This window comes from Patiria miniata, unplaced genomic scaffold (genome assembly GCF_015706575.1).
Source record: "Patiria miniata isolate m_02_andy unplaced genomic scaffold, ASM1570657v1 HiC_scaffold_24, whole genome shotgun sequence".
In the NCBI taxonomy this organism is placed as follows: Eukaryota; Metazoa; Echinodermata; class Asteroidea; order Valvatida; family Asterinidae; genus Patiria; species Patiria miniata.
The window spans coordinates 7,381,670-7,397,172 of NW_024037063.1; the positions used below are offsets into that span (position 1 = coordinate 7,381,670).

General features: G+C 38.0%; 1 protein-coding gene across 6 annotated transcripts in view; it reads right to left on the reverse strand.

The window, feature by feature from the left end:
• Nucleotides 1-246: 246 nt before the first annotated feature.
• The window catches only part of LOC119732145 (voltage-dependent calcium channel subunit alpha-2/delta-3-like), a 100,288-nt gene continuing 85,031 nt past the window's right edge, over nucleotides 247-15,503 (reverse strand). For 4 of the 6 annotated variants that reach the window (XM_038205547.1, XM_038205546.1, XM_038205548.1 and 1 more), the window contains 19 exons: nucleotides 15,353-15,414; nucleotides 15,082-15,206; nucleotides 14,730-14,778; nucleotides 14,452-14,561; nucleotides 13,627-13,723; nucleotides 12,781-13,119; nucleotides 10,995-11,075; nucleotides 10,330-10,439; nucleotides 9,649-9,738; nucleotides 8,752-8,813; nucleotides 8,155-8,211; nucleotides 7,078-7,140; nucleotides 6,676-6,752; nucleotides 6,125-6,200; nucleotides 5,701-5,753; nucleotides 5,210-5,274; nucleotides 4,630-4,741; nucleotides 3,083-3,278; nucleotides 248-1,789 (listed from right to left, as the gene is read on the reverse strand). In XM_038205547.1, the coding sequence (XP_038061475.1) occupies nucleotides 1,679-1,789; nucleotides 3,083-3,278; nucleotides 4,630-4,741; nucleotides 5,210-5,274; nucleotides 5,701-5,753; nucleotides 6,125-6,200; nucleotides 6,676-6,752; nucleotides 7,078-7,140; nucleotides 8,155-8,211; nucleotides 8,752-8,813; nucleotides 9,649-9,738; nucleotides 10,330-10,439; nucleotides 10,995-11,075; nucleotides 12,781-13,119; nucleotides 13,627-13,723; nucleotides 14,452-14,561; nucleotides 14,730-14,778; nucleotides 15,082-15,206; nucleotides 15,353-15,414 (1,935 nt within the window). In that variant the 3' untranslated portion in view covers nucleotides 248-1,678. Of the gene's footprint in view, nucleotides 1,790-3,082; nucleotides 3,279-4,629; nucleotides 4,742-5,209; nucleotides 5,275-5,700; nucleotides 5,754-6,124; nucleotides 6,201-6,675; nucleotides 6,753-7,077; nucleotides 7,141-8,154; nucleotides 8,212-8,751; nucleotides 8,814-9,648; nucleotides 9,739-10,329; nucleotides 10,440-10,994; nucleotides 11,076-12,780; nucleotides 13,120-13,626; nucleotides 13,724-14,451; nucleotides 14,562-14,729; nucleotides 14,779-15,081; nucleotides 15,207-15,352; nucleotides 15,415-15,503 lie in introns of all 6 variants that reach the window. The other 2 variants (XM_038205545.1, XM_038205550.1) reach the window with 2 other exon arrangements.

The window sequence follows — 15,503 nt, forward strand, 5'->3', positions numbered from 1 at the left end:
ATGCCGTTGTCACAGTTCATTGGAAAAGCTTTTTGACTTGTGATTGACTTGTGATTGACTTGTGATTGACTTGTGATTGACTTGTGACTGACTTGTGATTGACTTGTGATTGACTTGTGATTGACTTGTGATTGACTTGTGATTGACTTGTGATTGACTTGTGATTGACTTGTGACTGACTTGTGATTGACTTGTGACTGACTTGTGATTGACTTGCAATGATTCGTTATGATTCGTGATGACTTGAGATTGACTTGTGATTGACTTGTGATTGACTTGTGATGGACTTGTGACTGACTTGTGATTGACATGTGACTGACTTGTGATTGACTTGTGATGATTCGTTATGATTCGTGATGACTCGTGATTGAATTGTGACTTACTTGCATTGACTTGTGCTAACTTGCGATTAACTTGTAATGACTTATGATGACTTATGTCAACTTGCAATGACTTGTGATTCTACGTGATGACTTGTGATTTTTATTTGATGTTTTATGATTGAATCGTGATGACTTTTGATAACTTGTGAATACTGGTGATTACTTGTGATGACTTGTGATTGACTTGTGATTGACTTGTGATCATTCGTTATGATTCGTGACTGACTTGTCATTGACTTGTTTTTGACTTGTGATGACTAGTGATTAACTTGTAATGACTTATAATGACTTGTGGCAACTTGCAAAGACTTGTGATTCTACACGATGACTTGTGATTTTACTTGATGACTTATGATCTTATGATTGAATTGCGATGACTTTTGATAACTTGTGAATATTGGTGATTACTTGTGATTGACTTGTGAGTGCTTGACTACAACTCTAAGGTGCTCTTCACACTCAAAACGTGAACAAGTCCTAACTATAAGGAGCATAACAGGTTTGTTCGATCAATTACTAGCATGGCTGATGTATGCACATTTTAGAAATGGTGACATTTCATGTTTCTTAAAAGATGTGACAAGTGCACTTGAGAAAGCTTTCACATCTTCCTTGGGAGTTTTTGTCTTTTGAAAGATGATTGGTTCCACACAAAGATTCTCAATTCAGAACATGTGTATGTTGTAACTTTGGTATTTTATGCTTGTGTAATTGATTGGTTTCCATTTCTATATGGATCACTTCTCCTATAAAAAATACAGAACCGTTCCGTGCAACAATCCAAAACCATGCACTGAAAATTCAAAGTGTCACAAAGGACCATAAAATTTAAAACTGCAATTTGGAAAATTTTCTCACGTTTAAAAATTCAAAAATTTACTTTGAAAATTTGCCCTTAAATACTTGGCTTTACATTCGATGTATTACTCTTTTTTTATTTTAAATTAGATCAAATAACACAAGCTAAGAAAAAAATATCAAATCAAAAACCACCTTATTACATAAACCATTAAAATTGGTATATTTGCAGCTTACGACCAAAAGGAAATAACAATCATTTGTGTCCATAAAATGTTTAAAATTTCCCATTTCTTTTACGGAATATAACACTAATAATGTACAGTTTTAATATATTGTGCGCATAATGGGTCATGCAGGCGAAAATTCAACTCCATGCTACAATTTCAGAAGATCAAAAAATTTGAATTAAAAAAAGAGAGCCATTAGGAAGGCCAGCCTTCGCTTACAAAAATGTTCGTTGACTGTGCAATATTTGTCCACTGGAGGGCGTGTTGTCACGTTCTGGAGGAGACATACGTGAGGATGGACTTGACAAGCAACATAAGTAGTATCCATGGCAACGAAGGGCAGAGCCATGAACCTCGGCCACAGTCTGTGGAATTCTCCTGTATAAGGAAGAGGTCAATCCAAAATGGATATCAGCCTAATTTATCCAGAATATGAGTAGAATGAAAAGTATGAAGGATTTGAAAAGCATTGGTTTTCCCGGCTATTTTAAAAAAATTTTCATTCAGATTCACCAACTCTATCATTCCATTTCGTCCACGACAAATTTCACAAACTCTTAACAAAACCAATTTAGTCATTTACCGTTCAATTTTAAAGTTTGGGTGACCAAACTTTAGTCATCGGGTCCAGAATATTCGTCATTACAGATCAAATTTGTCGAAGCTGTTGCCGAATGGCAGCATTCAGAGATCGAATTCGTAGTATATAAATCAATTAGACGAATTTGACTTCTAAATAACAAGGTTTGGCATAGACGAGACAAAATCGAATACTCTTGGACGAAAACGTGTGCTCACTGTTTGAATTTGCTTGAACTGAATTTGAAATTGTCTGACAAAAGATGAAATTAAACATTGTAAGTGCACTAAATCGATGTTGATGGACGAATTTGAATATTAGAAACGGTGAATTCGAATGATAAATGTTTTAAAATAGCCTGGAAAACCTACACATCAAGGGAAAAAACAAGATATCCACTGACCAACTTCAGTTTCCAGACATGAAATTGGCACAGTGATAGGTTCAAGACAATACAAAAGGGTGAAACAGCTTTTAAAGATGTTTCGGATTTATAAAGCTGGTGGATGTCGGAAAAATAATATGACCTGAAAATTCCTTTACATGGGCACTTTTTAGGGATGATTTTACTTTTTTTCAACAACCATCACATCAAATATTATGAGGGCAATAAGATTTATCTAAATGGCTATCATGCAGAAATATCAGATTTCTTTTCTTTTTTTAAATTTTAACAGTCACCATGTGAAGGGTTTGCCCAGATTACTTCACATAAATGCTGAGATGTGACATCAATATATAAGGGTGAAAAAAGGACTAAAATAATGTAGCCTATTTTGCCAGTGCAAGCTTCAATTCATGCTTCAAATATGAATAAAACATTCATTTGTCATGAATATTTTAGAAAAATTTGCAAAAAGATTTGCAGTCTTTAAAAAAAATTGTAGTTGGTGATATAGATGGTTGTGTAACGAGAAGCAATTTAAAAGCAACTTGTTCCAGGCAAATGCGAAGAAGAAAATGACAAGCAAATTTTAATTACACATAATGTTCAAACAAACACTTCCAGTGTATTTGCTTGCCTCCAAGTTGCATGTGAAATGTGCCTTGTGTGATGTAGTAAATACACAAATCAAAGGAAACCAATTTACCAAAGGATGCTGGGAGTGACATGGCTCAGGACGTCTGCGATGCACCTGGGTGCGTAACCTCTGACACCAACGGGAGCTGTTATATTCCACCTTGACCGGCTCTAGGTGCTTAGGTCTCAGGATGTCACATGTGCAATCCTTGTCCACTATTAGCAGTATGAGGTTACTGTGGGGAACAGCGTCCATGCTGTAAGACCTGAGAAGAAGGGATTCGGAATCGTCAATCTATTTTAATTCCAGCTAGGAGTAATGGGCTCCGTACGCCGATAAAAGAGGGCACCCTTTTACCTAGCAACGACGCCCCATGGGTGGGACATTTCGCTGGCTGACGCGCACCGTTCCTTGTGTGTGACGCACGGACACCAGGGGATTTGTACTATGTACTATGAACACGCAGTGGCTGCGCTTCGCGGCAAATGAATTGCAGTCGGGCAAGATGGCGTCAGTCGGTCACCCCCAACTGTACTTGCTTTGCCGGTGAGTGGGTACTTGTGAACGGAGTGGATACTAAGTTAATTCACAACTCTGGTCATAAGTAGTATGGGAGGACCAATATATATAAATGCCTTTGTTGTTGAATAGTTTGTGATTTGACTGAGGACTACAACTATAGATGACTTGTGAGGACTTGTGAACAATGCTCGATGGGCGTCACCAAAATATATGTGTGAAAGATCATGACAGGCAGAACTGTAGCCAGAAACTTATTAATCACTAGAGATACAATATGAAACATTAACCAATTCTAACTTCAGTTTCACAATTTTGTTGACAATAAAACCAATTTCACCGACATGAATGATGAAAAGAGAGCACCACATGCTCCTGTGGTGCGTTTCCTTTCTGAATTTCCACGGTCAAAAATTGTCAAGATTTTTTGTTCCTGGTAAAATCTAATACCATTAAGTGTTCAGCTTTGATAGTGAGCTAAGGGCAAGCTTCAAAACTTGCTTGTGAAAGGGCATTTTTAAACTACTAAAAATGGAAGCTACAAACGAAAACACATTGTATTTTTGGCTGTTTATATTGGCCCTTCGAGGCAAAAGGGTAAAGCCAAAGTCATGAGAAGAGAAATGCAAATTAGTTGAATGAAACTAAAGTGGAAAGGATAAACTTGATTTTAAGTCCAGCAGGATTTTGCCTTAGAATTAGAACTGAACTTTCATTTCTTTCTGAATCAAGTCTAAGACTCAATATTATAAAGCTGCTGAACAGTAAGTAGTTCAAAATAAGGCCATGTCCGATTTACTTGGCTACGGCTTAAAATTACACACAAGTATATGGGGAGTGGCTGCAGCCGTTACCATAGACACGTGTTATTTCCAGCCACAGCCAACTAATTTGGACATGGCCTTAATTATATGCTAAGTACAACTTTGCGGAAACCCAGTCACAAGCCATCCACATTGCATGACATTTTTGCCGGTAACCTGTTTTACTGAATTGTATTCATATTTTTAACACAACTTTGTATTTTAGTGGCCCCATAAAATTGGGCCAAGTTTTTATTTAGCCGATCCTTTTAAAAATTCAGAACCTTCACTTACTTTTTACAGTCTTCGCACTGTTTTTGAATAAAACTTGTCTGAGGCAATCTGTCACTGTTTGCAGAGTAATAGGTCATTTCTTTATCACACGGTGTGGATATCACTTCTTCGGCTATAAGGAAATCAAGAAAGAAAATCAATTAATTAGTAATAAGCATTTCAATAGCAGAGTGTTCATAACTAAAGGAATAAATATGTGCTTCGCAGGTTTTAAAAAAGTATGTTTAAAACCAGCTAGGGGCCTGATGCGGATAATGGCCCGAGACGCATTATCATGCTAGGGCCATTATCAGGTGAGGGACATTATTGGTCAAAAGGTCAAAACAACTCAAAAATTATAAATCTCCAACGGTTTTACTCAACAATTTTACTTCATGTTTTGTGAAACACCCCTCTAGCTATGTTTATGGTATGTGCCTTGAGCGAGTAGTACTTAAAAATCTCCTTATATGAATATTGGCGCGCGCAGGGCGTACTGCACGATGTGGCGCAGAATGCAGCTGTGCAGGTGTAGTGTGAATATTTAGTGTGAATCTATAATAATAGAGTACACAAGGAAAAAAGTTATATTTTAACTTACTGACAACTGTTCCCTCGGCATAAGACACTTCCCAGCTGTAATAAAGCCCCACTTGGGACAGCAATCTGCAAAATGAAGGGAAAAAAATCAGTGGAAAGGTCAGAAATCAAGTTGTACAAAAATATATATGAAGGAGAAGAATATCTGTGTACAGTGACGTAGACAAGGTTGCTGCGGGGATGGGGGGGGGGGGGGGGGGCGGCTTGGGGGGGGGGGAAGCAGACCCTCCATGCTGGAATGTAGCTAGGATTTTTAGCCGGTGAGCTGGCCGGCCGGGGGGGGGGGGGGGGGGGGGGCCCTGAACACCATCTGACTGTTGGAGGCGCTGTTCAAAGCAGACCATATTGGACAATATTAGAAAATAGGTGGCGCTCTTCCTTGCGCCGATTTAACAAGTTGGGAAACACCAATTTTGTTTTGTAATCCCTTCAGGGGCTGAGGGATTGCACCATGGTCTCTCCCCCTAGATAAGCTACAATCTGCATACTTACAAGATCACCTGTTTTGTGAAGCCCATCAAGAATGTACTAATGGAAATCAGTGGCTGAAATGGAAAGCAAAATATTGAGAATTAATACTTGATTGGAAAATTTAAGAATTAGCTTAACAAGATCTAGTGATTAGCAAAGCAACATCTGAAGCAAGTGAAAAGGGTTACGAATGCTTAACTTGATTCAGGATTGAATTAAATTCTTCTAAATATAAAATGTATTGTAGGTACGGCCTTTGGAGAACTTTTCTAAGTACTCGGAAACTATTTCTACCGAGAATCAAGAAATATGCATAACCCAACAAAAAATTTACCAGCAAAAGTGTCAACTGAGCAATCAACAATATTTAAAAAAAAATTCTTAATAACTCAGCCTCTATTAGAGTAAATTTCTCACTAAACAACTATACTGATGCCACACTTACATCTAACAGATGCGAAGCAGCACTGATGTGCATGACTGTCTCCTGGCACATTGCCTGGTAGTCAATTTGCTTGATCCTGTTGAGCAAGGTCAAAGGTCATGAACAAGTGCGAGTGCACAATAAGCTCTGGCCGTGTTGCAAGAATTAAGTCTTGCATGAAAGTCTTGCATGAATTCAATCAATATTATCCCAGCCAGAGCTTCAAAATGCGACGCCGAAAAATTCGACGTCGATGGCACATATGGAACACCATACATTTGGTCAATTTTCGGGGACAGACAGACAGACAGACTGACCGACCGACCACCAAGTGACATGTAGAAACTCCTGCTAGAGCTTAAAAAAGTTACTTTATTTTTGTTTTCAACGGATGAGACACAAGACTCTCATTCAAAATATGTACCCACAGGGTCTAATAAGTAATAAGACACACACACAAATTGCACAGACAAAGAGAACTAGCAAAATCAATATGGAGTAATGTTAGGAGTGCAATAATATTGCTGAAATATAGCAGTATTTGTTTGTTTATCTTACATGGAACTACTTACTCTACGTAAACTCCAGTGTCCAACATTCTGTCAAATACTCTTGCATACTCGGTCAACGAGGCAAAATGCATCCCAATCTACATGAAGCACAAACAAGGTTATCACTCAGTTGCAAGTTGTGTAATTGACCGTACAGCAACTCTTACAAATCACAGTGACAATTTTGTTCTAATGTATTAAAAACTGACAAAAATGGGCTATTTTAGGATATTGTATGAATTTTCATTGATTGTCTAGATCCAAAAACAAGCATGTGAATCTGAAGAAATTGAAACCAATCACTAGCTGCTATGTACAACAATAGTGAGTCAAGCAAGTATCATCCTGATAAACTTTTGAAACAAAATGGTAATTTTTATTTGCAACAATAAAGTAAAGAATGAGAAAAGTACATGAACGGACCTCTTGTTGTTCCTTAGACATGACGATGTATCCATGCTCATCAAGGAGGTAACAACCAACGGACTGCAAGGGAGAGACAAGAAGTTCATGTACATAATAATGTGGTGCTAATATAGTGCTTTATACCATGTCTCAAAACGCTTCGCAATTATTTATAAAATGGAATTTGCGTCGTGGTGATGTGAATCAATTTTTGGTTTTGCCCTACACCGACGTATAAACAATGTATACTCGGTGTGTTACCTCCCGAGTGAAAGATGGAAAAAAACCAATCGGGTGGGACTCGAACCCACGACCTCCTACTTTCTAGTGCAGACGTCTTACCACTCGACCACCGAGCTTGCCGGGATCGGTTGGCTGATTCCGAATCTGGTGTAGCAGCGGGTACCGCAATGAAATATTTATAATGTGGAATTTGCGCCACGGTGATGTAAATTCAATATTATTTTTTTTTCGCAGTTTCTTGCCCTTGCTTCACAAATATTACCCCTGTTCATCAGGTCATGAGACCATTTTTTTCTGCAGCAGCTCGAGATCAGTGCCATCACAGTGGTCACTATACCATCACAGGTACCATTATACTCCTGGGTGGAGAGCATCAATTGTAGTAAAGTGTCTTGCCCAAAAACACAAGCACCATGTTCCCCGTCAGTGTTCGAACCCACGTACCACAGCACACGAGTCGAACACCGTAAGCATTGGACCATGGCGCTTTGTAAATAATCACTGTCAATTTTCTGCACCTACAGCTTGTAAATGCGTAATTAAATCTACACTGGTTCACACATCTGCACGACAAGCAAATTGACGAGATATCCAATTGCATGGACGTCGATTATCTATTAGTAATTTTTGAATGCAGGAATTTTCATTAAAACATTTTTTAAAGCAAATAGAAAGGGCAACTAAAGCACTATTATCACAAAGAGGCAAATTTAACGTAGACGTAGGATTAGAAGTAACTTTAGTATGTATAAGCACAAAGTGTATTGCAAATAAACCATGGCTCAACCAAACGTCCTTCATTGAGCCTGCTCCATAGTCTTAATGAACACTGCCCTCGCTTGGTCTATTTACCTCATTATAACAGGTGAGTTCACAGTCAAACGCCACTGAATTGCAATCCTGCCGATGCTGCATGGAAATAAGAACAAAGGAATAAAATAGCAACGATCAAAATCTATTAGTAATTTTTTGTCCATGCAGGAATTTGCATCAAACATTTTTTTAAACAAAATACTTACAAAGGGCAACTAAAGCACTATTTTCACAAAGAGGCAAATTTAATGCTGAAAGAGAAAGGAAGAATTTTACTTCCATATTTTTTTAATAAAATGCGACAAAAAAATACGCGACATTTAGTTAGTTGGAACACACCTCATGGAAAACCCATTTCAATTTTGAATAGATGATGCCGAGGGTGGGTGGGGGGGGGGGGACTTTCCATAAAAATTTTAGGAGGTATCTCTAGAGAATTCATTATGATGTCTTTTTGATTCATACTTTTTAGTTGGGATTATTATTGGATTTTGGTCCTCAACAAAAGGGGTTCTCATCACCCATATTCCAAAATGGTGGTTTCTAAGATGATTTGCATGGTTTTGGTTGTTTATGCACAACACATTTCAGGTCTTTTCGTAAAAAAATGAAAGATGTAAAGAATGCCAATCGTACCATGGTAGTTGTTTCCAAGAACATGTCTTTCAGAAAATCTGACAGCATTTGAAGACCAATAGCTGTAACATAAATTAAGCAAGAGCAAAAATGATACCTATTTAGAATAATTTGTTACCTCAATCAACAAAGCATTAATAGTGGGGCAGATAGGGGAATTATTTGGGGGAATTGTGCCTTTGATGATACAAGCATGGCATTTGGCAAACAGTCAGAGTATGTCATGAGAAAGATATGTGGCTATAGGGCCATCACAGATTTTGTCCTTATATAGGTAGAATAATAAGCAATTTTCAAAATTTTCAAAATGGCTGTCATTGCTTGTTATTCTACCTTTATTTTTTTTCAAAGGACCAATCTGCGATGGCTCTTTAGCCAAATATATTTCTCATGACATATTCTGACTGTGTGCCAAATGCCATGCTTGTATCATCAAAGGCACAATCCCATCACCTAACTTCCGTACTTGAAAAAAACAAGCATGTAGAATAATTGCTGGTTCTGACAACTGAATTGTTTATTGACAAACAACAAAAAGTTACTTTTTTTTAACTCGCCCATGTGATTCCTAAAAATTACCCTTGAATGGAGAACACAAAATCAACTCTGTTGCCTGCCTGCCTACTCTGATTGCAAAGCAAATTGTTCCATATGTCCAGTTAATCAAAATCATCATGTCTAGATCAGCCAAAATGTACATAGCCTCAACTCTGATATTAGGTATTCCTCCAATGAGAAGGCTGGGTTGTCAGATATGAATTATAAACTTGCATAGCCCCGCCTTGAAGATTATGTATTCCTCCAATCAGAGGGCCGGGTTTACCAATCCCCATCATAAATTTGCATAGCCCTGCCTCTTTAATTAGATATTCCAACAATCAGGTTGCTTGGACTCACCTGCTGCGATGCTTCTTTTGCCATCTTTTGTCACCAAGACTGGGGCGCTGGCTGTGACAAGGTATTCTGATCCATCTGCTGTATACCCATCTGGGAGAATTTAATAACATACAATGATACGTTACAAGAGATCTGAAGTACTTACATAAAACAAATCACAGAAATATGATCTGATAGTGTAATAAATGATTTGATAAATAAAAGTTGATTAAAGGAATGGAATTTTCCAAAGATACATTTCTGTATACATGTTTCTGCAAGACATTTTCAGATTTTCCATCAGCTTCTAGCATTCTCAAAAGAAAAAAAAGTTTGCAATGTGACCAAAGTTTACTATCAATACGCGTTTTACTTCAAATTGACGCATGCAGTCCTATATTTGCGGTACCCCATTATTGGTCAATGTCTTTGTTCAGCAAGGGGTGCTAGTCAGAAGCCATAAATTTGTATATAGCCAGGGATCACGCCCAAAGTCACAATGCTAAGCAACATAAGCAATGCTGCAATCCTGGGGAATAGCAAACGGGGATCACTCAGAGAGGATACAGCTTTTCATTTCAAATTTTCAAATAAACCACAAAGAAAAACTGATCACTGGGTGGAATATTGAGAGAATCCAGTCACTGCAAAACCTCCACCAGAGTGTGTCTGATCTCTGTCCCCATCATATTGTTATCATACCTTCCTGGCCTTGTAGAGGGACAGAGTAGATGAATTTCTGAGTAGAGGTCTCGGCCGCACGCTGGTAATATTCCTCCTCTATGGTGTTGGGAAATTCCTCTGCAAATTTGCTGTTTGTTGGTAGGGAGCAAAACAATATCATCACTTTTATATATGAATTTTTTTTCTTCAAAACTTAACTTAATTAAAGTAAAAATGTTTGGAAAGTCATAAACTCATGAAGAGTTCATAAGAAAATGTTCCCCAAATTAAAGACACATTGATGATTACTTCTGCTATCAAATGAACATAAGTTTTGAATAATGTTAAATTTTGGACTGATGAAATTTTTCATCAAGTTAAATCAGGTTTTGAATAATGAAATCCGAATGTTAATTCTTTTTTGCAAATTTTCAATATTGTGTTTTTCACTTCTTCCCCACGTCGGTAAAAGGCAAAACCAATATTGAAGAAATGAAATTTGTGATAAGATTTAAATGATGTACCAATAAAGACAGTGTACAAATGTAACCATAAAAATATCAGCACACAATTATGATACGCTTTAATGCACAATTGTCCATCAGAAAAATTAAAAGCAGAAATGACATCAGCTTGTGCAAATCAGTGTTGTTTTCTGAGGTTCTGGAAAATGACATTTGTCCAAACATAAAAACTATCCTTACCTTTTTTGGGTGGCGTATGGGTTAGGGAAAATTCTAGTCAAGCCACCCATTGTGCCAACGAAGGATAGGATAACACCATCCCTGTATAACATAAGACCAATTTAACAATGAAATTACATTAATTTATGAAATTATAAATAGTTTAGTTTCATCCCTTTAAAAGCTGGTTAATTCTTCACAAAAATGCTAAAACCGGCTGATTTCATTACGTCAACAACTGTAGTTTTCATTGTGATTTTCATCATAACTCATTAAACGAATCAGCTTAAAAAGGGCCTTTAAAAAAAAATTTGGAGTACGATTTTGGAAATATCACACTTTATGATACTGACTTTCGATAAGCAATCACACTACAACAAATGCTTGTGAAAATGCAACAGAAGATTTATTTTCAACAGCAAAATGGATCAAAAGCGTCGAAACCTTTTTGCAAACATTCTTGTCAGTAAGTGAAGAAAGAAACTTTGGAGATAAAATTGTTAGTAGGTCAGTCATGATTACTACTGAGACGAAAGGAGAGATAAAGACAAGACACTCTTAATAGTGAGATGGACTAAAACAATGCACAATTAACGCCTTGCTGATGAAGGCCCATCGTCTCTAACAGGCACCATTTCAAGCCAATAACAAGTCATGATACGCTAAGAATGACTGGGAATACTTGACTTGTTAATTAAAACTAGACAGGCGATATCTCCCGGATTCTCCTCACAAGAACCTCCATGTATTAATGAATATTAGTCATAGCATTTCAACAGTTCAAACGCACGAACAAAAAAAATTAACGAGCTTCAAAAGAGTGGGTAAAAAAGAGAAATGAAACTTCAAAAATTTAAATGCAATTCTTATTTCTTTCAGTGATAGGAAGAGCTAATTTCCAAAATGCCATAAATGCAGCTTTGTCACCTTTTGGCGTGAAATGAAAAATGTAGTTTACAATCAGCTGTTATATTGATCTGATACACCGTACCCCCTCAAGACATATGTACAATAGGGAACAAAAGATTGTAAACGTCTCCACAGGGCAATTTCTATAGATGAATACGTCTCCACAAGGTTTTTACGAAATAGATATATGGATTTTACTCAAAAACTAGGAATTTCCAAGTTATGTTGATCCATTACAAATGGAAGAGTTTTAGAAAAGGGATATGAAGTCCAAATTTCAGCCAAGGAAATTAATTCTGGTTAAAATAAGAGCATTTTTAAACTACACTTTCAAACTTGAAAACTTTAGTACACAAGAACAAAGGATATGTCTCCACAAGAATACAAATTCCAGTATGCGTGTGTTCATCCCATTTATTACCATAGCATTGCAACCATCTCAGTTTAATGAAATTGATATATAGCATTTTGGGAAATACAGTCTTCATATCTATAAACTGCCTTAAAGCTACCAAATTTGGTCCATATTTTTATCAGGTTCTTGCAAGACAGGGTGAATTCATTGGTGTGCCCTGGCCACATGTCCTGGAGCATTGAATTTGTGGTCTGCGGGTAATCTGCAGGTTGTGGGTTCGAGTCCAGCCTGGGACTTTGTGTGAAATGCACTTTATATAAGTTTGATAATTTTTTATTATTTTGATGTCTTGGGAGATTAACTTTTTCCATCATCACGTAACACATGGTAAGAAAAGCTCCAAGGTTAAAATAGTGTGCATGCCAGAAAACGCTGAAAGCATCGTGCTGTTATAGAGAAGGTCAATCCAGTATTCCACACAGCAAGGCACTGCAAGCCAATCAAAGGGTGGATCCATAAGAGGATCCAGGGGGCGGAACCTACCACAGGCTGCCATCATTGGTCGTCATTTCGGGGGCATTTGTTGTGACAACGTCATCTTTCTGAGTCGTCATTTGCTCTTCTTGGGTGACCCCGAAAAAGGCCGGGGAGGTCAAATTCAGGGTCATGGGAATATCAGTTGCGTTGCTTGTAGTCTGGTTTACAGACGGACTTGTTGTGGGTTGTACCGACAACCATCCATCCGTCGGGTTTGTGATAAGGAAATCTGTGCTATTTGCATAGACTGCGGTTGTTTGGGGTTCTGTTGGCATGGTTTCATTATCACAGAGGGCTTGGTATAAAGCCTGTCGGGCAAGGGTTTCATTGGAAAGCATTGGCGGGCTGGGGTCAGGACACAAGGAGGCAATTCGGTATAAAAAATGAGAATTAATACAAGTTGAATTCATGCAAAAAATGGAGAAACTAAAAATGACAAATAAACGTAAACATGGTAAAACAGGGCTAACAACCAATAGACCATTATCATGTTGCGGCCATCGTTATTGTGTTCCCATTCAATTCAACGTAACCAAAGCGAGGCTGGAAGGAAAAATAGTCTGGTTCCTTTTTAGACAAAAAACGTTATCATTCACTACTGTTGTTGGATACAGGGAACATGACTAAAATGGTGGCAGCATGATACAGGTCTATAGTTCAGCTACTATGCGAAACCAACATGTGGGATGAACTGACTGCATAACTTTGTAATTAAAACCTATTACGCACCTAATTTTCAGATAATTCACAAGTGTAGTGAAGGGAACCAGATAGAGTCACAGAAAGAAATTAACCATTTGGTTTACCTTTTTCTTCTCAATTTATAGGCAAATTGCTGAATGAGAAACTTACGTTCTTGAAGGAGCTTCATAGATACCTTCCCAGTAGCTCACTATGGGTTGCGTGACCTTGGCATCAAAGATCACATGATTGATTAACTCGGGGTCACCTAGGGTAAAGATGGATAATTCCATTCATTTTATTTTCTCATTAAAAGCAACAGGGTTTAAACACGCAAACAAAATATTTAAAAACATGACTGTGTTCAAACTATCCATTCCAAATTTTTCAAAATATTCTCCTGAATGGGACTTGAAGAATAGTGATCGACTTGTGATTGACTTGCAAAGGAATTGTGATGGAATCGACTACAACGCTGTCCAAGAGAGTCCTGGGTGAGTGCACTCGGCACCCATTTGCAGCCTTCACCTTCCCCTTGACCCTGAAGCCTTGGTATGGCCCTTAATTACAAACGTTTCTGCCAGGCAACTGGCATCATCTTTTTTTTCTGCAAACATCATGTAATAATTCACCCATTAAGTCATGCAAAGGATCCATCCTATAATATAGAATGTTATGGTCCAGTGGTTACGATGGTGCGTGGGTGCGAACCTTGCCAGGAGCATGGTGTTTGTGCCCTTGGGCAAGACACTCAACTACAATTGCCTCTCTCCACCCAGGAGTATGAATGGGTACCTATGCGGGTAGAGGACCGCATGTGCGCTGATCGACTGCCATGTGGTCTCGTGGCCTGATGAATGGGGAAACAATTGTAAAGTGCTTTGAGATTGTTGATATGGTGGAAAGTGCTATATAAGCATTACAATTTATTTTTCTCATTTATTTAAATGAACGACCCCTCACAAACACAGACTGAATTCTTGAACTTGTACATACATTTGGCACTGAGGTAGCCACTGTTCTCCATGGCTAGCCGGAGGTACTTCTCTAGCGCCTGAGGTCTTGTCATGGTCATCCCTTCTGTGTTATTCAAATTGCAGTAAATCCTGCGACGGAAAAAAATAGGAAGAAGTGCTATTCACTGAAAATATGGATGAAAACTACAGTTGTTGTCGACAGTTGATGACTTTTGGGAAAGTTGTGAAATGGTTGGCTAAAAGTAAAACCTGAAATGTTTCTTTTTTTGCAATTGTATAATCAAACTTTATTCTTACCAATTAGCAAGAACTGCGGCTTCAGTGTCATTGAACAAATTTTCCAGACCTGGTAAAGAAGCAAAATACAAATAGGAGCGATCAATCTTGGGTCTCTAAAAATCAAATCCTTTTCCATTATATTCTCAATTTATCATTTTTCCGAGCGTGAGCAGGGGAGCATTCACCCTACCCCCCCCCCCCCATCAAATTAACAGCAATATGGCTTCGCACCTCTTTTTCCTTTTTTTTTTTTTTTCATTTTCCAGGGGGGCACCCAGAAATTGGGTCATTAGGCCTACATCTTCCTCATGCACTCAAAAATAGCCAATTGCAAAATAAAAGTTTTCAAAATTTGATTAATTTTACCAACCTTCTTTGAGTAAGCAAAGATCACCCACTGCACCCTCACTACCGTTGCCACTGGGAACGGTGAATGTCTCCAAGCCAATCAATTGGCTGTCGCCAGCGGCCCTGTCGGACAAGACAATTCCTAGGCTGTTCAGAAATAAGGGGAAACAAACAAGGTTGAACATCGTAAACTGACAACAGAGGATAAATAAAAAAACTGATATAGGCCTGTGTCACTAATTTTCTGAAGCAAAACTTTGGAGAGCAATAGTAGGACAAAAATCTTAACATACCTGAAAGGCGTACCAGCCAAGTCCGTGTAGTAATAGTGATTCAGACGGAAATGCAAACGTTTCTGCAAATGTTTAAAAGAAAGAATATCAACCATCAGTGATTAAATTGATCCCCAAGTTTGATGAAACATCACTAGATTCTGGGAGATGA